The 27,219-nt window shown below is 42.3% G+C and overlaps 1 protein-coding gene across 1 annotated transcript; it reads right to left on the reverse strand.

Annotated features, from left to right (window-relative positions):
• Window positions 1-8,357: 8,357 nt before the first annotated feature.
• On the reverse strand, window positions 8,358-24,380 carry PABPC1 (poly(A) binding protein cytoplasmic 1). Its single transcript, XM_038128389.1, has 15 exons — window positions 23,661-24,380; window positions 18,873-19,066; window positions 18,666-18,781; window positions 16,709-16,848; window positions 15,349-15,443; window positions 13,678-13,815; window positions 13,486-13,581; window positions 12,788-13,060; window positions 12,507-12,600; window positions 12,231-12,341; window positions 11,113-11,267; window positions 10,602-10,686; window positions 10,309-10,439; window positions 9,918-10,013; window positions 8,358-8,796 (listed from the first exon to the last, which is right to left on the reverse strand). The coding sequence occupies exons 1-14, from the start codon at window positions 23,851-23,853 to the stop codon at window positions 9,921-9,923; spliced, it is 1,914 nt and encodes a 637-aa protein (XP_037984317.1). The 5' UTR covers window positions 23,854-24,380; the 3' UTR covers window positions 8,358-8,796; window positions 9,918-9,920.
• Window positions 24,381-27,219: the final 2,839 nt, after the last annotated feature.

Genomic DNA, 27,219 nt, shown 5'->3' on the forward strand with positions numbered 1-27,219 from the left:
TGCATCACAAGTCAGGAGAGGAGCTTGTAGAGGTGGAATAGGAGAGCTTTGAAGATTGCTACCCTGAAAGGGGCACAATTAGTTCAGCAGCTTGTTCGGGATACAGAAAGACAGGGCCGACTGAAGAGGCATTTAAAAGATAGTTTATTGCAAAAGTCGGTCTCATGGAAGGGTGAGACTATAAAGTTGTTACATTCAACGCCATCACATTAGAAGCCGTTCTAATTCTAGTTACAATGTCTTATTTATAAATTTCTTATCCAATCAGCTACTTCCACAAAGCTTACTAGCATCTTCAAAACCTATTGCTAATTGCTACATTTTACACGACTTGCCACAATGCATCTTTTTCTGTCCAATCATATAACTCTACAGAAACTTCGGGCTGTATCTTCTACTTTTTACCTGCTCTAAAAGTTCTATTGTTAAACTTAAAAATCTTCTACTATCTTGCTTAACATATTTATTTGCTTACACGAGGCATATTTCTACTTGCTTCAAACATATTTCTGCTTAAACTACAAATCTTTATTCTTATTTTGTGTCTGTTTCACTGTTATACTAAAGCTTCAAGCCTTCTCCAAGGTCCTAGATCAAACACTGTATCCATCTCTATCTCTGAGCTTGTATGTTTGAGGCCTTGGGAGCTCTCCATCCCTGCATTTCCCACATCAGCTCTTCCAACAGAGGCCAGAGACAGACCCTCCAGAGCAGTATTCAAGAAATACCCTCAAGTGAAGAAATCCATCCGTGAGGGAAGTTTATTTCTAATTTACGTTCTTTGCATCACAGAATTGTTGCATGTGTGGGACGTTGTGGTCATGATATGTGATCTGGTCACATGGGGTGAAAATGACTTTATCCTGGAGTAAGGCTTCTCGTACACATGCATTTTTCTACATTAACAGAGTATTCCAAGCAAAATAAGCAGAACAGGATATAGTAATTATAGACAAGCAACCTCACAGAAGGATAGGAAGGCAATTAAGAGACAGCAGCATAGTTGTAAACTTCAACACCAAGTGTGGGAGCTACCAACAGCAGGAATGAAGGAACTGAAAACAAAAATCAACTAAAAAGTTCCAAAGACCAGCAGGAGGCAAACTCTCAGTTACCAGGGATGCAGAGAAGGGAACAATTTTGCTGAGAGCACTAATGATGTTAAAACCTGTTGAGCAAGAAACAGTAGGCCTTTTAAAAATAGAAGCAAATGCATAAGCTGATTTATTAGTTCAGATAGTTTATCCAAAATGCTCCATTAACCAAAGCAAAATACTACTGTGAGAGGTCCCACAGGGAACAGAATTGCAGAGCTGCAACTCCAAGGGCACACCTCAGCAAACATTGCTTCTCATGGCAGCCCTGCTGTGACTCATCTACCTTTTAACTGTGCTTCTCCAGCTGTGCAGTCACACAGAGTTGGGAGAGATGGATTGATACCCATCCAGGTTTACTGGCTGAAAAACTACTTCAGAGTGGTCCTGTCAGTGCAACTGAGAGCACAGCAAGGAAATTGCCAAGAGAAGCACCTACCTAAGCCACCAGCACAAGTGTTCACCAAAAAAAGGGCTCTAACATAGGGCTGGTGAGCTAAAATTATGCTGCTCAGAAAGGATAATAGTGTGCCCCCAGACTTACAGAAAAGCCAGAAGAGGAGATTTTGATTGGAGCCAAGGACTGGCAAAGGCCAGCCAGAGAGCAAAGAGAAGTCTAACAAAGAGAAGGCTGACAGACACTCTGCTTTCACAGAAAAGCTCAGCATCACTGAGCTCCCACAAATGCTCCCCTTCACTTTTCTGAGAAATCCAGAGGAAGGATAGAGGGCAAAAGGACAGAGGCAACTCAGCAAGGAACAAAGCAAAAGTAGAGATAAACAGGAAGATTCACCCTGAAATCATCCACTTCTGTTGCCCGGGGCCATACATTATTCTCTGAGGCTCACTATTCCTTGGAATACTTCAAGCCTGTGTTCCAGCTGTTTTGTAACTCTGAGTGGAAAGGGTCACTCCTGAGGTATCGGCTTAGGCAATTCAAGATCCAGCACTTGGTTAACCCCCAGCTTATAAAAAAAAAAAACAAACCCTGCAATCAACTCTGCAATTTGGCTGGACTGACCTCCATAAACTTTCCAGAGTTGTTAATGGGATTAATGACCAAAATTGTGCAGCTGCACCTCTCTCCCAGAGGCCAAGGAAAAGAGGCACTTGGATCCAACAGCTGCTGCTGCTTGGCCAGTGTTTCCCATTTAGCCGGCTTACCATACCCTTCTGCCACAAGCCCCAGCTTTTTTTTCCGATTTTGCCTCTCAGTCGCTGCTGGATTTCACTTTGCAAACGTGTGCTCCACAAGCAACGCTCTGCCCCTCCGACAGGACAGCATCGGGAGAACCAGGCGGGTGTAGGGCCAGGGGGGAGGGCAGGGCTGGGGGTGGCACCAGGCGCGCCTCACCTGCTCGGAGCTGCGGCCGTGCCGCGCCCTGCGGAGCAGGAGCCCCTCCGCGCACTCCGGCAGGGCCCAGCAGCAGCACCGCGCCCTCAGACCGAGCCCTGAGACCGGGCCGGACCGCTCCCTCAGACCGAGCCCTGAGACCGGGCCGGACCGCTCCCTCAGACCGAGCCCTGAGACCGGGCCGGACCGCTCCCTCAGACCGGGCCCTGAGACCGGGCCGGACCGCTCCCTCAGACCGAGCCCTGAGACCGCTCCCTCAAACCGCTCCCGACCCCGCAGCGCCCTCAGACCGCGCCCTCCGACCGGACCCTCAGACCGAGCCCTCAAACCGAGCCCTCAGACCGGACCTTCAGACCGAGCCCTCAGACCGCAGCCGCGGGGTGACGCGGGCACTGAAGCGCCGGGGCCGGGCAGGGAGGGAGTTCAGAATAGCTCGAGGAAGGAGCCTACGATTATGAAGGAGCCTACGATTACTTATCATTATGAAGTGACAGTAATTCACTATTTCTCAGGGAACATGAACCAGCGACCATCTGGCGAAAGGGGTACACACCAGGTTTGTAAGAAAACGAAATCCTTTTTTCACAACGTACCTCACTGGAGGTCAAGTGTAGTTAAAATGGTACCTGCATCTCTGGCCTGTGACTGTCATTCATGGCTAATTCCCAGACAACACGGGTGATTTATTTTTGCTGTTTTTGACAGCTTCCTTTTGCATGTTTCTGGTATCCTTGAGGGAAAGGCACTGCAGGGCTGGATCTTCTCATGTGAAAGTCCTTGTAGACTGAGACAAGCAGCACTGCTGGAGATGTGGAATGAGCTCATTAACAGGGAAATGATGCCATTGCAATGCCTGTCCTGCAACTGAGGACCTGATGTGAGCATGTTATGCTGGCCTCACCAAAAGGCCCTTTTTCAGAGGAAGAAAATTGCTTTGCAAAGGCTGTGATTGACAGGATGACCTGGGGAAAACCCCTTTCCTGTAAAATAAGGCTTATACATATTTTTCAAGAAACAGGATTAACTGTGGGCATTGTGAATGAAATGGAGAAGAGTAAGTAAAATAAAATTGTATAATGTGCTTGATAACTTGATTTGTTTTTATTTTACATCTGTGCAGCCAAATGTAACCAGTCCAGTGACTTCAGGAGCACCAGGAGCACCAGGCTCCAGGAGCACCCCTACAACAATCCTCTTACAAAGCCAGCTTTGTAGCCTTGGTGTCACAGTTGCTCTGGTGTATCTGGGAGATGAGGCTCCCCACACCCTGAGGAGCTCTGGAAGAGCTTTTCTTCCACTCGTGAGCAAGGCTGCTGTGTCTATCCATGTTTGTATCCCAAGACATTTTGCCAGTCCATATCTCCACTTTTGTAACCTGGGAGGTTAAGCACCTGCAGAATGAGTTTAATGGAAAAATGTGAGGTATAGGAAGACAGAGGAAAGATCTATGCTCCAGGTCACCTGAATTTTTTACTTTTGTCATTCTAGGTTGCTGGTCTCTTCTCATCTGCCTAAATCTGGTTCCTGAAAAACTATAGGAGGGGAAACTGAGCTCATTTTGGTGGTGTCCTGGTTGCAGGGTGCGGACATGGTACAGCTCTGTTGTTGTTCTGTACCACCCACATGTCACTGCTGGGGACACAGTCTGGGGGGGAAGCAAAGGTGAGTGTGTCACTGAAACTGCAGGAAAAACAGAAACTCTCCACCATTTTTTCAATGTTAGAGAATTAGCATTATATGTGCAATAGAAATAATTTCATCCATACATGCCCAGGTTCTGCACTGAAAATCACTCCACCCAACACATAGTTCTTTACCAGACTTTTCACATATTTGTACATAAAAACCCAAAGAAATTCTCATTCATTGGCCCCAAGTTATACAATTCTTAGCATTCAACCTCCTATTGGTTATTGATTCCTTTGCCTTTGATGTTATAGAATGATGGCCCTCATTCTGTGGCTCTTAGCAATCTTTTCCCAGACCAGGTGTCTCCGACCACACCATGGGGTTATGTTTGTTAATATTTATCTCCTGTGTCTTTTGTAGCTATTCCCAAACTGTAAATGTTAAGCTCATCAGGCCTCACCTCACCCAGTGCTGGTGAACAGAGTATAGTTTGAAGAGAAACCTCAATTCCCCTTTTGCTGGGGCAAAGGTGAACAATCCCCTAAGGTACATAAAAAAATTTTAGAAGTTGTATCATTTCCAACAAGTGCAGCAGCTGTGCCTCCATCTCCCCACTGGGAAGGCTATTGGCAACAGTCCTGAGGATCCCATCCTCTGCCACTGCTGTCCATCCCCTCCTTTTTTCTCCAAGACACAGCTACACGTGGCAAATCTCTAGCAGTGGAAAGGGACAGGATTAAGTAAACTTCCATTCACAGACATGACAACCTAATATGCTTGGGGCCCACCTTTTGAAGTGTAATCTCTGCTTGATGTCATCTGGTGACTTCAGGTTTAACCTAGAACGTGCGTAACCCAAGGTCCCAGTTACTGAAATGTGACACAGCCATTTAGCCTGCCCAGGGCATCATTTTTGGTCTTTGAATGCTCAGATATCATGTGGTATATTTTAAAACATGCTTAGAGCTATAAAAAAGTGCAGACGTCTGGCCAGCTACAGCCAGTTGGAACACGACAGGATTAGGGATGTTTCCTTACAGGTGACATGGGAAATAGGAGACCATTTGGCAGATGTACTGCTCTTAGTACTTAATGTAAAAAAGGGCAATTATGGTGGCCTAGCTTGTCAATTCTTTTTTTTTTCTTGATTACTTTCAATCTCAATGCAAGTGAGAAATCTAAATTTCAAATTACTTTTTTGAAAATATTCTTCCTTTGCCCTTGTTGCCCAAATTCTAACTATATGTGCACCTTGTGCTCATAGTGTAGCTGGAAACATTTGTTTTAAATTTTTATTCACTTCAAATGCAATATCCTAAGGATTTGTAACCCCTCCAACTGCATTTTCATTTCCATACAGCTACTCTTTCTCACTGAAGATGTCCTGCAGAAGTGAGACTGAAAGCTCTCTTTCAGTGAAGCAGTCATACCACATGGACTCACAAAGAACTACGAAAGTCTAGGGAGAATCGAGGTCCCAAGGACTGCAGCTGTCTCTAGCATATTAGTTTGGACCACAACTCCTAAAATTGTGGAGGAATTGAAAAAAATTCAAATTGAAAAAAAAATACAAATTGTATTGTAAAAAAATACAGATTTTAAGTTATTTTAGATTTTTTTTTCCAGTTATCCCAAGCACAACTATGTCTACGAGATGTAGATTTCAGGAAATCTTTTTTCCAAGACTCCTAACTCAAAGTGTTGAGTGGCTACCTTTGAACATCCATTTGTCCATCACAATGATTAAGAATGTTACCAAGAGGGATGCTCAAGATTCAAGGACTGAAGGCACCATTTATTCAAGAGTAGACACCTAATTAGCACAAACTGGCAACAAGACATTGCCAGCCTCTAGAACATCCTCATTTCCAGCACCTTGCCCCCTCCTCCCCTGGACCCAGTGAACTCTGAACTCCCTAGACTTCAGCAGAGCAGTGAAGAGCATGTGCACAATCCAGATTACCTCTGCACCAAACCTTAGATTTAGTTGCTCATAAAGCCACGTCCTGCTTGGAAAAGTGGATGACAAATAAAATACCATTCATTCATTCATTCAAATCGCCACCCACTTCACAGGCAGGCTTTTGGCTGCTGCTAAACTCTGAAGTGTTTGCTGTGGTCAGAACGGAAGACCCAGAAGGACTTAAGGAATGAAATGCCAGAGGATCCAGCAAAATCAGCTTAGCACCGGCTGGCTGCAGAGGATCAGCGTAAGCCTCTGACACACACTAGAGGGAACGAGTGGCAGCAGGAAGTGCCTGCCAGTCAGGCTGCCTATTAACTCAAAGGAACACTCCTATTGAAAAAGTTGATTTTTCTGCACACTGCATTGCTTCACAGTAGTACTCCAAAGATGCTTTGGTAGAGGCACTAACAAATGCCTTGTTTGCCATCTTTAAGATTCAGAAATTAAATAGAAGACATTTATTGAATAGGCATCTGTAGTATACAGCAAGGAATTACCACGTGAGCAACTGTGAAGAAATAAACCAAATCAACCCACGGCTTTGTTTTCTTAGGCTATCATAATCACCTCAGCAGAATGGCCTTGCTGTTTCCTTCCATCATAGAAGTTACCCAGTATTTCATGCTGGTGTGGATGCTAGTGCATGACACACCTACAGAAGTCTTGTACAAACTCAAAGAGTTCCTGTTCTCCTTTTTCAGCTACCTCACTGGCAAGATGGTAAATAACTTGCTCATTCTCACAAAACAAAAATTAGTTTGGTTAACTCCAGCAGACTCACAGAACACACAACTTATCTAGGAAAACAAGTAGAAGTGAGGTGGCCTCTTACTTTCTTGCTAGTGCCCCGAGAATCCTGAAAATAGGTTTTTGTAATATCCTTTAGATCTTCCATTAAACTTTTAATATCATCAGATGCTTCAGCATTTCCATTATGGCACTAAGTATTTTTAGGTCATTAAAACTGTCTTCAAAGTTTAAATGTTTTTGTAGTTGACATTACATAAAATCAAGGTTATACATTCAGGCTCTTAAGATGTACATATCTTGCTTGAACGGCCTCTTTTGTAGGATTTACCACCCAATTTCAAAAATTCTTAATTCTAGTCACACACCTCAGTAAGACTATCCCAGTCTGCCGCCATCAGGACAGGACTGAGTGTAAGACTTACATAAGTTTAACCTAATGCTTTTTACAGCAAAGGATTTTAATTAGATTCCATTTACACCAGACCAATTTCACCTCATTGTGCTAGGCTTATTTCTCAAATTCTGTAACAGAAAATCTGAAATTTTCCCCTTTGCAAAAGGGGAAAAATAAGGGTGCTCCTGAACTGTCTTTTGCTGGACTTCAGAAAACATACGGGAGTGCTTTGACTGCAACAACAGATCAGAGAACACTGGCATTCCCACCACACAACAGATTTCAGAGCCTTCCAGAACAAACAAACCCCTTCTTATGAATTCCATAGAATCTGTATTCTTCACATATAGTAACTGAAACCCAGCAGATTACAGTGGCTACTGGTCATGCCTTCCTCCATGACTAACAGATCTTTGTGCCTCTTCCCCACCCCAGCCTGCCAGGTTTTACCCTCTTCTTTGTAAAAGCAGGACATGCCATCTCCACTACTTCATTTCTCCTTTTGCATTATCGATTTTGAAAAAGCAACTTATAGAGCCAATTATGGGCTAAACTGGGTAGGAAATACCCTTTTTTATTCCACAGATCTGCAGAAAGGGGAAAACAAAAAAGCAAGGCAGCAACTGTAGGATAATCCATCTGTGGATGGACAAGCTTCAGTGTATTTGCAAATTCACACAGTAAAAGTTTGTTTTACAACAAAAGCAATTTTACTGTCTCTCTCGTTCACGCATTTAACACTTAGCTTGATTAAGCATTTATGTATTAATCCCGCGAAACTCCCAACCTCAGTATGGCTCTATAGCAAATGAAACAGCTCAGGTGTTGATGCTGCCTCTTCTCACTTTAGTGCCATTGGCCATTCCACTGCAAACCTCCTTTAGGGACACAAACTGACTTGAAGACCCCATCAACCCTGAGTGAAGACAGAATTATTTCTGTGCTATTGTACACTAGACCAGATTCAGATCAACCAGCAATTTACTAAAAAACCCAAACACTTCCTCCCTCCCCCTTCACTTCTATTACTCAGAAGACAGTCTACAGGTGTAGTCTTATCTTCTCTACAATCCATCAAAACATACCATAGAGTGGGATTCTAACTTGGCATTCTGGATGACAAGCTTTTGAAAAGCACACTGTACAAAAGAAACCATCACAAGTAAGTCAGTGTTTAAGGAATTTTTATTAAACCAAGAATTTTATAATCCAAATTATGTTTCTTTGCTCAGCTATCAATTCTCACTGTCAACTAAAACAGTGGTGATAATCTGAGCTTTTCCACAGTAAAGAATTACAAAATTAAAGAAAGGAATGCTTTAAATTTTTGTACTGTGCTGAAAATTCTTTTCCCCTGGGTTTATAAAACATTAATTTGTATTTTTTATTTTACTATTTTTTTTTAAATTTTAAATCAATAAGTAATCTAGGACTAGCATCTGTTTTGCTAGCCCCGGCGTTGCTCTGTACGTAAGCTTCAAAGTTTCCTTTCCTTTTTTTATTTATTTTATATTTTGCAATGTTTTTCTCAATATTTAATAGTTTTTCCATGTTTAGATTTTTTTTTTCTTCGGTGAAGCGAAGTTCTAGATTGTAGTCCCGGATAGCTCTGTGAAGAAAAGCAATGTTGTTATGTTTTAAAACAAAAGCAGCACCGTGCATGTTTTCTCACTTGTTTTCTACTACTGTACACCTTGCAGCACTCTGGGCTTTCATTGTTTCAATGACACCAAAGTTCTTTAGAAACAGAATATCAGTGGTCCTCCCACTTTTTAGGGGACACTAAAGTATTCAAAAGTCTGATCCTTGGCAAGACAACACTGACTTTAGAACTGGACAGTCCCTCAGACAGCCCTGCTTTAAAGCACAATGTTACTGTGATTGACTGCGGGGCACCTCTACTCTTGAGGCTCATCAAATAACTACCCTAGCAGTATTTTCAATTTCCAATTACTAAAACATCATGGAGCAGATGGCGTGATGGTCTCAAAGTATGGGCATCTTAGTTCAGGAGAGACAACCTATTCAGCCCTGATCTCCAAAAACACAAATGTGTAAAAATCATGACTCAAATTCTGCCTCTGAAAGGAAAATGTTATGGGATCAAATGTTAAATCAGGCACCTTCAAATGATATCTACAAATGTGGAAAACAAGTTTACAGGCAAAACCTAACTAGACAGAAGAGATAACAGATTCCTTTTTATCCCCAACTTCACATTTTTTCCCTATCAAAATTGTTAAGGTACCACCATTGCCTCTGTCATGCACAGTTAAGATACCAACCCCACAGAAAGCAATGAAGAAAAATCACTATTTTAACTGACATTAAATTCACCCAAATGCAATGTCAGTTTAGTTTTCACTTACTAGACCATTTTAGAATTTGGTAAGTATATACAAACTACAGTATAAATAAGCTCTTTTATTTCTAAGAAAAAGGGAGTTGGAATACCATCTTAAGCTTATTTCAATTCCACAAGTTGTTCTCAATAGTATGAATGGCAGCATTTTTGCACACATGCCTAGAGCTAACTCCAGCTAAATGTGTTGTTAGAAACAATGACATGTCAGTAGCTTTTGCTAACCAAGTGAGCACAGAAGCTTGTTTACCATAGCTGCTACTTCCTCTGGCTGCACATGACACAGAGCCTGGACACATGCTGCTTGCAAGGCCATGGACCAAACACTTGCCTTAGTCAACCTATAGAACTACAGCGTCCAAACTTACTTATTAAACACTTGGAACCCCAGTGGGATTGTTAACTGCCTTTTGAGCAGCCTCTTTAGCTTGGTGGGCTTGTAGTACGGCTACAGCTTCATCAACCTGTTAAGTACAAATGAAAAATTAATTAAGGGAAGCTCAGCAATTTTTGTATTTTTAAGTTAATAACACAGTGAAAATTATGCATATAAACAATGCCTACATTGCTGAAAAGAAAAACGAGAACATTACAATTCCAGTTCATGCAATGTAAGTCACTGTCACCCTCGGTAACAGGATACTCTTGCCCTGAGCCACCACTGCATTGCTGTTACTCCACTGTGCCAGCACGAACAACTGTTAGATCAGCGTAGACTTAACCACCTAGAGAACCAGTGCAAGGCAAAAGTCCACCCACCTTCGAACGAAGAGACTCAGGAGACTCGAGCATGTGGAGGAGTTCAGAGTTGTCAATCTCCAACAACATACCAGTGATCTTACCCGCCAGAGTAGGGTGCATGCTTTGAATAAGGGGGAATAGACGTTCACCTAGAAAGAAGAGAGGTAGTCAGGGACAAATCCAGCCTGAATTTAAGAGATAAGGGAAAACAAACATTTCTACTGCTAAAACCATTTACTCTGCATTTAAAGATTGAACAAGTGTACTGTCCTTCCGCTACAAATGCGGAGAGAAAGGTATTATGTACATACCTAACATCTGCTTTTGTTCTTGTGGAGGGGCAGAAGCCAACATGGAAGCAGTCAAGGGTTCCTGGCCTTGCACATGGACAGCAGGCTGCAAATTAATTTAACATTTGAAAATTAAACCCTGGCTCATAATTAGGTGCAACTTCAAACAGGCAGTATTTCACAACTCAGCATACACAATGCCTACAGTGTCAGAAACATCAAAGAAATTAACAACTATGCCTATTTAATCAAATATTACTGGTTAGAGCTGAGTGATGATGCTGAAGATTATTAGAAACTGCTCCACTGAGGAGCAAACACAAGAATTTAGACTAAGGTATGAGGGAACTGAAAAGAACAAAGCAATATGGGATCACATGCCGTCCCAGGTAAACTTCAAATATACTTAACTCCCTAGTGCTTTTACTCTACTGCCATGATGCAGAGCCTGAACTGCCCTCCCATCACCCTCCCCACCTTCCTGTGCACAGAACACGAGTAAAAGCACGGAGCAGCTCCCCAGACCACACACCTGCTGCATAGCGACCTGCGGCTGCGTGTTGAGGTGCTGCTGAGGATTGCGAACACCCGCAGCGTATTTGTACTGTGGTACTGTGCGCACGGCAGGAGTGGCTGCAGTAGCTGCTGCTGCAGGACGTGGACCCATCGTTTGTGTCGATGTATTAGCTGAAAAAATAGTAACAGAATTCTATGTGTGAATAATAATAATTATTATTATAATTACTTTGCCCAACAAACCAACTTGAATCAAATACCTAATTTAGGTATTGTGTTATAGATTCATCTTAATAGTATTGTCAACTGTCACATCACTGGTCACATGCAAAGGTTCCAAACTTGACATTTACTGCATGCTCATTTCCAGTCACTTCATTGATGAACTGCTGTTTTCACATGCTACTGGAAAAAAGATCCGTGATAAAAAATCCACTTTGAGTATTAACATAATTTCATTATAAACTAATGGACATTTGATTTCCTGAGCACATGTCAGTCATTCAAAAAAGATACTTTTAGGAACTGAACGACTGTCTGATGCGTTCTGGGAGAGTTATGCCTTCAGAGAGGTTGTGGACTCCTCATCCCTGGAGATGTGTAAGACCAGCCTGGATGGGGCTCTGAGTACCCTGGTCTAGTGGAGGGTTCCCTGCCTCTGGCATTGGGGCTGAAATATATGAGCTTTAAGGTTCTTTCCAACCCAACCATTCCACGATTACAGTCGATTCTGGTTCATTCAGCGATGTGCAGATTTTGCATTCATGATACTGGCTCACAATAATAAGTAGTTATATGTAAAATATTAAAAAATTAGTAAGAAATTGTATCATGTCAATATTTCTACATGCAACCTATTATTACAATTGCTGCAACTATGTTTAGAAATTACAGAAGCCATCTTACAGTATTACTGAAGTGCACACAAGAGTAAGTGCTTCATCCTGAAGAGATGGGATCACAGCTGGAGTCTTTGCTGGGACAGTATTTAAAGCAATTACTAGAAGGTGATATTAGCCTATTCATTAGGAATATCACGTGTGATATTAAACTTACAAATGTTTATTATGCGAGATCATGCAGCAAAATTGGAATGGAAGTCCAATACTTAAAGTTTGCACAAATCAAACTCACCAACACGCTGCGTTGACATGACTCGTGGAACTTGGGAAGAAGCTGGTCTCATGGTACTGAACGGTGGTCTGGGTGCTGCTGGGCGGATCGCACCAGGCATGTTTTGGAATGCTATGGTTTAGAAAAAATATACTGTTACATGCTGAAATGCTGAGTGATGACAACACGACAAACAGAAGACTAATACAGCACTGCCATGAAAATCTATCTGAAAGCGCAAAGGTAAATGCTATGGAGTTTACAGCAATCACTGGAAAGAGGTAAAGATTGACTTACGATGAGGTCTGGCACCCTGAGCAGTCCAGCGAGGACTAGGTCTAGCAAGTTGAGCGAGCTGATTAGTAGGATAGTACGCAGCACGGTTCTGAGTCTGCCAAACACAACAACATCACTTAACTTTGTTGTCTGTGAAAGGCATGCTGAATAGCCCAGCATCCTCCCACTAAGAGATTAAAATGCTGAAATCACAGACACATGCTAGGAGTTCTATTTACTGTTATATCTAAGCAGATTTTATATGCAATACAAAATATTCAGTTACTCATCTCTCCACGTACCTGAGGAATAGCTGCCATGAAGTATCCTGAAGGAGGTGCTGGCTGGTAGGGGTTGATTACAGGATTAGGTACTGCTCTTACACTTGCCATCCTCTGCATGTACTGGTTGGTGAGATGAGCTTGGCGCTCCTCTTTACGCTGGGCTAGAGCTACATATAATGGTTTAGTAGCCACAATTCTACCATTCATTTCTGTGACTGCTTTGGTGGCTTCTTCTGGTGACGAAAAGCATACAAATCCAAATCCTTTGCTGCGGCCACCTTCCATCATCACCTGTCAGTACAAAATTTAGTTTTTACACTAGGTCTTCTGTGTCACATCTATTCAACTTGCATGAGTTTCTTGTTTCAGCTTATTAGAAGTGAGAGCACAGGTCTGTTTAACTGAGTATTTTACATAAATGAGTATTATTGTGTAATAAATAGCTAACTGCTATCCAAAGAGAGATGAAAATCTCATTAAAATAATAATGAGCACAACACTGCACTGAAAGATGTATTTTTTTTTTCACACTAGTCTCACTACTTTATTTTAAGAAAGAATGATCATATGGTGTTTAACCTGACGTACAATAATCAAGAAAGCTGATGTCCACATTTACAGTGGGTCACATTTGTTACTGAATGAAATCAACTTTTCTTTGGTGACAGATCACTATTCATTTTCAGAGAACAGATGAGCACATCTACAAACTTTACCTTTGCACTAGTGATTGTACCAAATGGGGAGAACTCTTTTCGGAGACGCTCATCATCAATCCCATCATCAAGATTTTTCACATAAAGGTTTACACCCTAAGGAAACAGACAAGTTATTTTTAAAAGCAATTGTTCTGTGTAAATCTTAGAACATCTTATAATAGAGTTAGCCCTCTTGATTTAAAACTGAACCTGGTATCTGGTGATCCTGTCCTGCTTCATTTGTTCAAACTTGCGCTTCAGCTCCGTCTGTCTTTCCACCTTTTTCTGAGCCCGGCCAACATAGATTTGTTTTCCATTGAGCTCTTTCCCATTCATTTCATCTACAGCCTTCATTGACAAACAACAAGTTAGCAGTGCTTTGTACTCCAGCATTTTTCAGACACACAAAAAATGCAATTCAAATTAAAAATCTACATAAGGATTCTAGAGAAAGAGCTAATCCATCTTAAAATACCACTAATTGAAACCAAATACCCTAAGACTTCCCCACTTTTGTAACATGAAAACTGCTTTCCAAGTATGCTTCTGTCTTGTTGAAAACAAGTCACAAGGGATGCAAACCACTTTTTTTATATGAAGCTGGAGGAAAAAACCCAAGTTGCAAGAACTATTTCTCCAGCCTTAACTTGCTAATGGCAGAGAAAAGCAAATAAAAGAGTAAGCAAATAATGTTGAAAATCTTTAATTCACCTAGTTCTGTCTTTAAAAGTAACACCTGAAACTGTAATATCTACCAGATTTTTTTATACTAAATGTTAGACTATACATTATATGTACACTCTTTTTTTTCATTTTTAGTCTTTCATTAAGGAAATAATTAGAAGAAAGAAAATGTGAACTTCTTTCCTTCATACCGTTTTTGAGTTACAGCTCTTCACACGTAAAAACTCTGGCATTTATTAACTCAATTAATTTAAAACCAGAAGTCACCAGTTCATTGTATATGTTTATGATCAAAGCCATTAGACATTTTTACAGAGATATTGGAATTTTATGTTACTTAAAACACCCCACATGTGATTCTGACTACAGTAAGAGAAACTATTCATCAATTAATGTATGCAAGACTGAAAAATGAAGATGTTCTAAAGACAAACAGGATTTGTTCTAATCTCTCGCTTGGATACTTGCAGTACTGACAAATCACTATAATGCCTTTTGAAAAGCAAACTTTGTTTGTTTTGTACTGCATTTTTTTCCTGATGCTATGTCCCTACTGTCACAGTAAACTAACAAATCAAAGCAACCAGTTGACAAAAAATTAGGTTACACAGCATACTGGCATGATATAGACATGTACACAAAAAAAAAAGGACCCTTTTTCCAAAGTTACCCTCAGAGTAAAAGCAACATTACAGGGCTCTATGACTATTTTTTCACAGTTATGCCAAACATGCTTTATAAAACTAATAGCTTTCCTGCTGACTCTGCAGAAAACACAATTCTTTCTGCCTTCTGTGCAAAAGGCAGAAAGGCACAAACATTCTGTGCAACCAAACTGGACCTGATGATTCAGAGATGTAGTAATTTACTATGCTGTATATTGCTCAGCATGTGAGAGACAAATATCACTGAGATCTTTAAGCCACACTACAACAGGTTTTAAAATTATTCAAGATTCCCCATTTCTACACTAGTTCCAGCTGTACCAGAGCATCTTGACTTAACAGGTTTCTCAGACCAACTGACATTTGCTCATAAGAAAGCGTTCTAAATGACAGAAACTCTGCTAAGTAATTTAGGCAGTGAGCACCTCTTTTTGTAGTGTCCTTGACCAATTAAAAAAACCTAAATGACTCAGTGAAACATATTATTTGGGCGTCAGTTACAGGATTCCCAAAATTAAGTCCAAAAGCTTACTTTTTGGGCATCTTCATGTCTTTCAAAACTAACGAAGCCAAAGCCTTTGGATTTTCCACTCTCATCAGTCATAACTTTCACACTTAGAGCAGGACCTAAAAAGAAAATGAAATACTTATGCTTCATAGACAGTGTATTCTTCTCACCTTTTGAACATTCTCTTTAAAAGATAATGTTTAGTTTATTTCACTCGTATTACAAAAGACTCCTGCACTAATAGTATCAAGTAAATGTCATCCATTAATATGAAATTACTAATTTGCCCTGATGAACCTTCAGCCATTATGGCTGAAGTCCTTCACGCTGAATTTTTTTTCTAATCTATTTTCAACCAAAATTTCACCTCAAAGTGAAAGAAAATTTTACCACAAAGTGAATTAAATTTGTTTCATCATTAAAAATTATGACACTTGAAAAGTATTAGTGCTTCCATGCTTTGAAGCAGGTACTGAAAAAGCCAGAGGAAGGCCTTGCAATTAGGTATACATTTCACTATCCTGGTGAAAGGCCATCCTACTTCAGCAATTTCATAACCTCTAAAAAACTGCAGTTCACAGACTCAACTGGAGTAGCCAATTTAGCTGTAGCAGCTAAATTTGCTACTGTTTCAACCACAGATACTCAAAGAGCAGAAAGGAATTTCCTGTTCATGCTGTTTAAGGCTGCTACAGGGTATCTCTTGTACAAGGCTTTTCCTTGCTTTACATAATATCCACTGGAGAACAGTAAAAGCATACAAGAAAGAAAATAAATTTTAAAAAAAGGTTAGATTGAAAATAGAACGTGAAGAACCTCTAATGGCATTAAGGGATGTGCCATTTCCTATTTTGATGGTAACACATCATATACATTACTACACCATGGTCATATGTCCACCATAATTTTGCCCTGTGCGTAAACTGAGGATCAAGGCAGAACCTCACAGCTTGGTGCTGGAATAGTTCCTTGTAATTTTCTATTAGGTCAACCACCACAATGCAACTGAATAACAGAGGTAAGTTTGCAGGTCAATGAAAGCAGTAGCAAATTCATTAGTCACACATCCTGTAGGTGCACTTATAAAATCAATCTGTACTAAACCAGAGAACACTGCAGAACCCATAGACACGATTACTTCCAGATTACTGAAAACAGTTCTCATGGCAGGATTAAATATTATATTCTGCCTATTTAAAACTCAGGTATTACTGCATTTTTGAATCTGAAACTGGAATTAAGTACCAACTTTTCAGAAACCTTTATTACATTTCTACATCAACATCAGACAGCCCTGATTTCTTGTATTTCAAGGCACTGTACAGATAAGACACATGTAGTAAAGTGAAGTTCACTTGTGTTTAGATAAACATTAAGACATTACCAAACTTGCCAAAGAGTTCCTTAAGTCTCTCATCATCCATGTCTTCTCCAAAATTTTTGATGTAAACATTGGTGAATTCTTTTGCTCTGGCTCCAAGCTCTGCCTCACGTTCCTTGCGGGATTTGAACCTTCCAACAAATCTGGTTGCAGGAAGAACAGAGTAATACAGATTAAAGGAAGTGTCTCAAGGTTTAAAAATTTACTTTAATCCTCTGGCATTGTATTTTATTCCTAATCAGTCTCGTTCACTATAGGTATAAAATTCTTTAGATAAAATATTTATGATAAAACTCAGTCAGAAAAACAACTCTACTGTCCTTTGCTACACCAGCATGTTTATCCCACTTACAAGGCAAGAAAATTTTTTCAAGCCATCGGTGAGATTGTTCACTCTTATAAAAGAGCTTTTGACAACAAGAGCTTGACAATGGAAAGAGTACTAAGAGGCTGAACAGAAATTCTAGCTAACAGCATAATCCCTAAAAGTAGCCTAAAAGCAGTTACCACTCTCTGATTCAGTTTTTAAGCAAGAGATATTTAACTAACTGCCCCCCTCCTCCCTAGCACACCTCTCCAGCCTGTATCACAGACTTTGTTTTTAGGCATAGAGAAATAAATAGTTCAACTTGCTCTTGAGATGAACACTGTTGCAAATTGGCTGGGAACACCAATGGTTAGCTCATACTGGTGGAAAATGAGCAGAACCTGAACACAACATTCTGCAGGCCAAGGACATGCCCTAGCACAGACTGTACATGGCTGACACTGATTTCTGACTGTAAACTCCTACTTTCAAATTTTATTGCAGGCTCTAACTTTATAGTCACAAATTTGGCAAATGTGATACAGCAGCATACAGTACCTAAGCAATTTTTAAACTTTGACAATTCCACCTAATTTATAGCAATCAAGTATGGTAAGAATAGAAGTGCAATGTATTCAGCAGATTTTGATAGTGAAGTGTTTTAATTGATTTCTAAAAGACTAGCCTGAATAGAAATTCAAAGCAAAACCAGCTCTCATGATATTACTCATGATTTTACTCCTGCGCTCTCGGGACTGCATGCTGACCATTTGTACTATTTTAAAGTTGTATAACAATGGACGCTGAATGAAAACATCCACAATATGTCAGTCAAGAACAGAACAAGCAGGAAAACCAAAGTTTCAAAATGTATGTTTCCCCTGTATGTGTCTTGATGTATCCATCTCTACATATAAAAATAATCCATGACAGTAAACTGATGCTGATTTCTGTTATCCTTTTTCCAAACCCTCCTAAGTATATAGAAAGCTGTTATTTTGCAATGATACCAAACACCACAATGATCCCTTAGGTATAGCTGTGAAGCACACTCACTCCCCCAGCCTAAGTAAAGAAGTTGCCAAACAACATTTTTTCCCTACAATGTAGAATAGTGATAACGTTTAAAATATTGCACTTCTCTAAGTTTTATATTCTACTCCCTAGATATGCCTAGATATTAACAGACATTCATACAAAAATATTAGTCTAATCTGACCACTCTTTAGTGCCAAGTAAGCACCCTTTAGTGCTAAGTATCAGCTGACTCCAAAATATGGATAATACACTTATCTCACAAGTTTTATAAAGGACGTATTATTCAGAATACTCAATGGATTGTATTTTATCTCAGACCAGTAAGATCAGAAAACCAGGGAAGATCCCAGATCTTCATTACAGCACTGGCTCGTAAGACAATTAATACAGTGATTTTCTTCCTCCGGAGTCCATTATTTGTCTTTTTGAACTTAGACTGACTCCAGAACAAGCAGGTGATACAATTCTTAAAATCCCTAGCACTAAAACTCTACATCTTCTGAAAATTAGAAATTTTCAGAACAACCTTCCTTTCCTAGGTAAGCTTTTAAATCTTTATCTGCCCTAAAATGAATTTCAGTTTGCTGATGCCCAAATACTTATTTATGTACTTACACTTTGCGGTCATTAAGCAGCATACCATTCATTTTTTCAATAGCTCTTTCTGCAGCTTCTTGTGTCTCAAAATGCACAAATCCATAACCCTTGGATCCATTTTCATCACACACCACCTATAATGAAAAACCTTGTTGTAATACCCATGGAATGTTTCCAGCATAAACTGAGGAGTTTGTGCGTCAACACATTTTATTTTCCACTAACCTTACAAGACAGGATGTTCCCAAAAGCAGAAAATGTGTCATACAAAGCTTTGTTATCAATTGATTTGTCCAAGTTTTTGATGAAGATGTTTCCTACACCGCTTTTGCGCAGAGATGGATCGCGCTGAGACCACATGATGCGCACTGGCTTGCCTTTAATGACATCGAAGTTCATGGTGTCCAAAGCTCGTTCAGCTGGAAAAACATTATGGAATTAGTAGGAAATGCTAATTGTCTTAATAAGCACACAAATACCAGCTGAAGTACAATTCTTAATATTTTTATTATTTCGTGTCCAGCACCATCACCAAGCTGCAAACCCAAGCCTCCAGTGTACTCTTGTGTATGCAAGGAAAAACTGGCAATAACTCATCAGCAAAAGCTGCACAAGTCAGCTGAGAAAGCTGCAGAAATCTCATTGGCCCATAAGACTAGATCTATGAAAAGACGCTACAGTGACAGAAGAAAAAACAGCAAGGGGCAGCTGATACGAAGTTTTAACATTTGCGAAAATCAGTGGCTTCTCCCGTATCACAGATGTATACCATGTCAATGAAAATGCTTTCAGGGGTACTGCTTGTGCCTATACGAGGCCTTTTGCAAATGTTAACATAAAAACACCTATGCCACCAATACCCCCAAAATTTCTTTGCTAGATGGACATTCAAGCCTTATTCAGGCAGTTATTCCACAGAACTTCCTCAGTGACCAAAAAGATCTGTAATGAAATTCTGAACAAGAGACAGTTCAAAGAGATTCAAAACTGGCACTTACTTAGTTTAGAAAATCTGAAATGATACATATATTTAAAAAGCTCACAATGAAATATATATAAGCTCAATGAAGGTGCAAGCATTAAAACAGCAAAGCAGGATAATGTAAACCAGGTTTTGTTACTCCAATGGAGTAGTTTTTCCAGTAGAACTCCATAACTAACTTCAAATCCTGCATGTAAAATTTCTTTTGTATTTAGATGGGGAAGTATCAAGACTTGCTCATTTTTCACATGTCTCTTCAAAGCCACAAGACATGCCTGTGATGTTATTCATCTTGTGTATTTAAGCACAAAAGAGCAATAGTTCTAGAGTACAGCAGTCCCTTTTCATCCCTGTTCCTGTAAGTCTGGAATAACACTGAAAAAAGTCCCAATAAATACCTGAAGTCACACCCATGGGTACTAACTCACTTCACTGTAATTTGCAAATATCAAAACAATATGATGTTAACAAGACTGAAATCAGATTAGTGATAGTTTAAATACAGCAACCGTATCAGTTAAATTTTTTTGGGGAGGACCAAGGCCAATCACATTGTGAAAACCCTTACTTTTGGTTTTGTTCTCTAAGTGCTGCTTTTGTCTTGAGCGATATTGTTGCATGCCATGGCCAAAGACAATTTGCATTGAGCCTGGGATTCAGCTGATATACCATGTTTTATATCCTTTCTTGTGACATTTTCAGATTAGAAATAAATTTAAAGATTATATAATCTGAAAGACACATATAAAGACATGGACATCTAACATTTTAATGGGGGAAAAGATTATTGATATTATTACCATATTCACATGACAGCAGCAACTCAGCAACTTATTTAAACTGAAGCCACAAAAACTAGATGCCAGTCTTCTAAATAAGTTAGTAAAGCTTTCAAAAACTTTAATATAAATTAAGCAGGAGAGAGAAGGCAACCTAGATAGTGTTAATGAGAAATAAAAATCATTGGAAGGCTCTATAGTACAAAAGGGGAGGGGGGAGGATATTAAAAAAAAAACAAAAAAGGAAAAAAACCCTGTGGCTATCAGACTGGCCACAGTAGAAACTTATAAGACTTCACTACTGCCCTGGAAGTCATTGGAATTATTACTGCCAGCACCAATAGATGTGCCAGCAACAAACAGTTCATTATTTCCAGAAGTAGTAACAGGGCTTCCTTTACTTGAAAAGAGGCTTTTCTAATTCATGCTAATTGCTTCTAGAATAATCCTGACACTCCTCAAAAATGTGTTTTCCTAGACACATTTCCCAGCCATCTGACTGAAAGTAGGTCCATGGGTCCTTTTTAAACATCACCACTCTTAAACAGTGAGCCTGTGTCTTAGACCAGGGCAATTTCTCCACGAGGACAGTATGGAAACTTCAACAGCTCTCCTCATCTCTCCTTGGGAGCAGGAATACAAAAAAATTAAGTTTTTCTGCTGAATCGACACATTGTCATTCCATGGTAGATTTTTAAAACATTACTAGACTCCATCTACAACCAGGTACAAGCTACTCTCATTAAAATTCCCAACGAGTGAAACTGGCTCACTTTCCTTACATTTCAGTCATAAAAGGCTGGGCCAGTCGCAGAAGGCTGCTCCGTTCAGCAGCGAACTTGTTACCAATGGACACACCTACCCGGGCTGTACTTCTGCTGATTCTGCTGGAGCTCTCATTCAATGACTCACCAGCTCCCATTTTAGTCGTGAGCAACTGGACAGTCCACTTGAACAATTTCAAAATCACTCAGAATATACACTTAATGCCAACCTGTGCTAAAGGTAAACAGCAGTAGGTATGAAACAAAAAACCTCTGGAAACACAACCATTCTAAAAATCCAAAGGATTCTGATGCAGTTTCAGATTACTCAAGAATGTTTCCAGTTTAGTGATTAAAGAAGATTGCTTGAGTTTTACTCCAGACTATGACTCAATTTCACAAAAGTCACAACTCTGACATGTGTGCATACCTCACACATGCATCATCAGGCCTAATTAGTTTTTAGAAGAGCTTTGAGATCAGTCCTTTACAGACAGCTGGTGATGTAAAGCACACCTTCAAAGCTATTTTTCAAAACCCAAGGTAGTTGTTACTAGCTATTTAATAGGCATAGACTGCGATGTAGCTAAAAATTTGGCCAAAGCAAAAAAAGATATCTAGTTTGGAATCAAAATAAAACCAGGATGATTGTAAGATTAACCATTCACCCTCAAAACTCCTATTTTAAGGTTTCTGTAAATCGACATTAAAAAGCCCCCAGACTACAAAAAGCCTACACAAAGCCCCCAGCAAATGCTTTCTAGGTATTTGCCAAGAATATAAAAGTCTGGAAATTTTCAATAAGCATAATCTTGCAATACTATTGAAGTGCATTTTAAACAACTGCTTCCAGATATATGCCAGGCGCAGGTTTGATAAAGATGAGAAATACTTTTAGCTGAACTGGACCAGTTATAAACCAAAATATGTGCGTCTCCCAAAGCCTGAAAAACACAACATTTGGAGTAACAGCATCTTTCTGAGAGGCATATTCAAAATTTGAATTAAGCACTGCTCAGGTGAAAAAGCTCTATTTGTTCCCACATTTGACAAATTACAAACCAAGTCACAAAAGGCACTGGTTGCACAACTAATGACAATGATAAAGTCAGCCCTTGTGGAAGTCTGTCAGTACTAAGGAGAAGCAGCATTTAAATCACCTTCACCTTATACCCTGACATTATTATAGCACTGTGACACTTATACCCTGACACTATTATATCACTATTATATCATTATTATATCACAGTACTGACCTGTGCTAACCCCTTATTTTTCTGAGAAACTGTACCAGATATTTTTATTTATTGAAAGGGAAGTATGTCAAAACAAGCATTCAAATCGTCTCATCCTAAAGCATGGCTGAATAAATCAAAGGCTCTCTGAACTGAGAGAGCTGATAACAGGTGGAGTATCTACCTATTAAGAAGATGAGGCAGTAACTTTTACTACGTACATACAGATATCATCGGTACACCAAAGTCTGATCTGATAATGGCTGTATGCTAAAGCTAACTCTGAAAGCCAGTTAAATCTAATTGCTTGAAATGTTTGTAATTGAAGTATCTCACTTTCATATGCTTGAAAATAAAACCATTATAATGGAAAACTGTTTACTTAACCGTATTTGAAATCATGCATCTTCTAGTTGGCCAATTACTTTTTTTTAATTGGACTTCACAAAACCTAGAACCAGTCACAGTTGGTTCTTTTAGTGAAACACCTTCCAAATGGATCACATTTTGTTTCCTAACATGAGCAGAACCGCAGATAAAGTTTCTTTACCGATATAACTTCGGAGAAGCAGCGTGAAAACACTTCATGAAAAAACAAGTTTCATAAAAACGCGGCTTGGGAGAAACAATGTCAGAGAATTTACTGCGAAGAGACAGGAATGAGAGCAGAGCTCGGACTCCAGCGACGTAAGGCAGAAGCACAAGGAGGCCCGAGTAGTTCCATGTCCTCCCTGCACGTGACAGACCTGCCATGGTGTTTAACAAACGCTTCGGCCTGGACGCCCGTGAAGCTACCCAGCCACGCCGGTGCGTCCTACTTCCTTCTCCCGGCTCTCAAGCACGCACTCATACACACCCAGCTCCTGCGCGGTTATTAAAAGGTGCTAATGACTGCGATGTTTTCCTCAAGCTACCCTTCAGCTCGGACGGACGTGAAGAGCCGCCCGCACACTCACCCACAATCCCCTCCCCGGCAGCGAGGGCAGCCCCGCCAGACCACCGGGGCTCCCCCGCCCATCGCCGGGGCCCCGCGGCCGCTCTGGATCCGCGGAAGCGCCTCCCCCCCGCTTCTCCGGCCGCCACGAGGCGCGGGCGGCCCGGGCCGCGTGTAAGCGGCGGCCTCACCGCCAACTTCCCCCCGCGCCCCGCCGGGTCCGCCCCGTCCCGGGCGGCAAAATGGATGCGGGGCGGCGGCCGGGGCGGGGGGCAGGGGACAAACATGGCTCCGCCGGCGCCCGCGGCCCGGCACTCACCGTCGGCGGGCTGCTGGAAGTTGACATAGGCGTATCCGAGCGAGCGGCGGGTGATCATGTCCCTGCAGACGCGGATGGAGAGGATGGGCCCGGCCGGGCTGAACTTCTCGTAGAGCATGGCCTCGGTCACGTCGGGGTGCAGGTCCCCCACGTAGAGCGAGGCCATGGGGTAGCTGGGGGCGCTGGGATTCATCCTGCCGCCGTCTCCCGGCGCGGGGGGGGGCGCTGACGAGGCGGAGGCCGCGGCGGTCGGTGCGAGCGGGGCCGGCGAAGGCGGCGCGGGGCCGCTCGGACTCAACGGCTGCGGCGGGTGCGGCGGATGGGCGGGCGGGGGTCGGGTCGCGCCGTGCGGGCCGGGTGGAGCTGGCGGCGGCGAGTGCTGCGCTCGGCGGGGTCGGGCTCGCTGTGTGTCTCCTCTCGGCTGCGCCGGGTCCGGGGACTTCGCTTCACCGGGTTATTTTATATCAAACCGGCCGTTTGCAGAAAGGTTGTCGGGAAGGTTGGATGAGGAAAGAGGATTATTTTTTTAAAAGGTTTTTTAAGATTTTTGGATTTTTTTTGGCTTTTTTAAATATTTTTTTAGTAATAAATGGTGCTGCGGGGCCGGGCCGGCGTGTCCGGGTGGTCCGGAGCACACGCACTGCGCACACAGCTCCGACGGCGGCCGGGGGACAAGGGGGCGGCCGCCGCCCCGGCCGCGCTCTATATATACCCGCCCCGCCCCCCCGCCCCCGCCGCGCGGCGCGCCACGCACGGCGCCGCGCGCACTACGCACGCGCACCTGCGAGCGGGGGTGGGGACACGCGCGGCAGCCGGCGCGGAGCGGCGGGTTCGGCGCATGCGCGAGGGCGGGGCGGGCCGCGAGATCGGCTGCGCGGGGAGTGCGCCTGCGCCCGCCCGGCGTCACGGGGGGCGGTGTGAGTGTGGGGGCGGCTCGGCGGCAGGGCGCACGCGCGGGAGGGAGCGCACATGTGCGCGGTTGGGGGAGGGCGGGTGGGAGGAAGGGCGCGTGCGCGCCGAGCGGACCAACGGCCGGCACGGCACGGGGCGGGGCGTTACCGGCTCGCTCGCGAGCTCCGCGCGCCCCACCCGCCGCTGGCCGGGCCGCGCAGCGCGGGGGAGCGCGCGGGCGGGGGGAAGGTCGCGCGCTCGGGGCCGGAAAGGGGCGGGGCTCGCGCCACCGCTCTGCGCGTGCGCGGCGACGGAGCTGGGGTTGGGGGGGGGGGATGGATGTGGAGCGGCGGAGGAAAGTTCGGAGGTGCTGCGGCTCCTGAGGGAATGAATGTTGTCGCTAGGCTGGGAATAAAGCGGGATTAGCGTTTAGGCTCTGCTCTGGTCGTTCCTGTAATTAGGCGTGTTGTATCGCTGTGTTTTGTGCTAAAGAAGATCGGGCTGTAGGTTGAAGGGCCTTGGGAGTCGCCTGGGCACCTCTGCAGCTCTCTGGGTGGGTGAGGTGGCCGCCGTCACCCCGGGCAGCTTGGGGAGGCGGTGTCAGGCCGCATTCCAAACGTGCCTTTGGAAACTTGCCAACCGAGTGTCGTGTATGAGCCGTACACAGAATTTCTCAGGGAGGATCACACGCAGAATTACAGAACGAATTAGGTTGGAAAAGGCCTGTGGGATCATCGAGTGCGACCTTTGACTGGACACCACCATGTCACTCACACCGTGGCACAAAGGTGCCAGTACTAGAAGCCTCTAGTATGTCCTTTAACACCAAAGCAATCCTGTGGAGTTTGGAAAACCTTGCTTTATTTTTAGCTGGCTTCTCTAGTCTGAAAAAAACATTATTCCTTTTGTGAGAAAGGAAAATATTTTCCTAACAATTAGAATTCTAGGGGGCTTTTAATTAATCGTGTTTCACATTCTCGCAAAATAATAGAATCAAATAAAATGTGCTTCATTCCTGCTAAACAAATGTAAAAGTATTTGCACTAAACACTAAACATTATTCTGTTGTAAGGCAGGAAACTAGATCATGAATTTGCAGAAGGCCTGGATGTGACTGCTCTTCTACATTTAATGTTGTTTTTCTTAGTGTTTTCTTACTGTTCTTTACACAGTTTCAGCATAAAGAAAATGAATGGTCTGCAGTTTTGCATCTTGTTTTGTTTTCATGTTTTATATTTTGTATGATGATTAATTTTTCTTTGACTAGCATTTGCCATTATGGGTTTAAGTAGAGCCGTGGGAGGGAGTACTTGTGGAATTTTGCTGTCGAGTGCGAAGATTCCACTTGCACTCAGCAGCTGCTGCGGTTTCACTGCCTCTTGTTGGAGGTGACCAAACCCACGGCAGAGCTGGCATCTCCCGGTGTGTTCCATGGCAAAGTGTGACATCTTTGTTCAGCCCCCACCCTGCCCTGCCTTTAACTGAGGTACCCTCCGGAATCTGAAGCAGCTGACAAATGAACACATCCTGAGGTGGCAGTGGTGGCTTCTGTCAGCTGAGTACAGCAGATGGCCAGCACCAGCAGTGTCTTATAGTGAGGTTTGATGTGTTTGTTAAAATTTAGACAGTGATTTTTAGAGAAAATTTGATTTTCTCTTATTTAAATACTTGTTTATAATGCTCTCCCTAGGATGTACTATGTGCTGTTTCTGGCCTCTCCTTTCTTACATGGTTCTGTTCTTCACCTTGTCTCCTTTCCCCAAACTGTTCTTTTTTTGTACTTGCTTCTTCTTTCACACTTTCTGTCATTGGCACTTGGTCATACTATTACATGTTTTTTCTTCCCTTGGCATGTTCCTGCTCTTTCTCGTGAGTTAAGTTGCTCTGTTTCCACCCTTGGCACTCAGGGACAATGGCAAGATAGAGCCCAGAGCATGGTAAAGCATTTCTCTTTTACCCAATTTAAGGAATCAAATTTGCAAGTTTTGCTCAGCACAGAGATGGACTTTTTGGAGATCTTGTCTCTTAACATGGTATGATTTCAGAATTTTCTAACACTAAATGTGATGAAGGCAGTAAAAGTGCATTCTCAGCCTTATATGGATATCCAAAAGAGTTCAAATTATTGTTTAAAAGCACTGTAGCTTTCTAAGTAAACTTGTCTAGTCTTTGTTTTCAGCAAAATAATATATTATTGGGTCTTGTTCTCACAGATTGCACTCCTCTGGCTTTGACCTGAAGCAAGAATCTAACTTAGTTAAAAGTTTTACTGTCTAGTCCCTCCCCACTGCCCTCCTCAAAGCAGCAAATGGGACTTCAGGTAAAAGCCTTGTCACAGCAGGAGGTAGGTCTAGCCCCTCTGATGGTGCCCAAAACAAGTATCTTGTCCTCTCCTGTAACAAACTGACTTTTCAAGATGTGGCACAAGTGTTTTAAGGCAACAGGAAAGAGTGCTTTCATGCTTGAGGCACAGAATTTGCATTAAAGTTTAGATTCTGGTGCTGCAAAATACTCTTAGTGATTTAGGATTGAACCTTGCAAAGGACCTGGACATTTGTGTGCTTGCTTCTGCTGATTGCCCCCCAGAACTGCAGTGCAGAGCCCCGAGTGAGATTTGGGGTCTGGCAGGGCTCCTGGCAGGAGAGCCCTCGTTGAGCATTACCTGATA

Source organism: Motacilla alba, chromosome 2 (assembly GCF_015832195.1).
Source record: "Motacilla alba alba isolate MOTALB_02 chromosome 2, Motacilla_alba_V1.0_pri, whole genome shotgun sequence".
Taxonomy (NCBI): domain Eukaryota; kingdom Metazoa; phylum Chordata; class Aves; order Passeriformes; family Motacillidae; genus Motacilla; species Motacilla alba.

Coding starts and splice junctions, on each gene's coding strand:
- PABPC1 (XM_038128389.1), bottom strand. CDS start 23,853: ATGAATCCCAGCGCCCCCAGCTACCCCATGGCCTCGCTCTACGTGGGG. Junction 16,849..18,665: donor CTGCTTAATGACCGCAAAGT/GTAAGTACATAA, acceptor TCCTGCAACCAG/ATTTGTTGGAAGGTTCAAAT. Junction 12,342..12,506: donor TCAGGGTGCCAGACCTCATC/GTAAGTCAATCT, acceptor TCTAAACCATAG/CATTCCAAAACATGCCTGGT.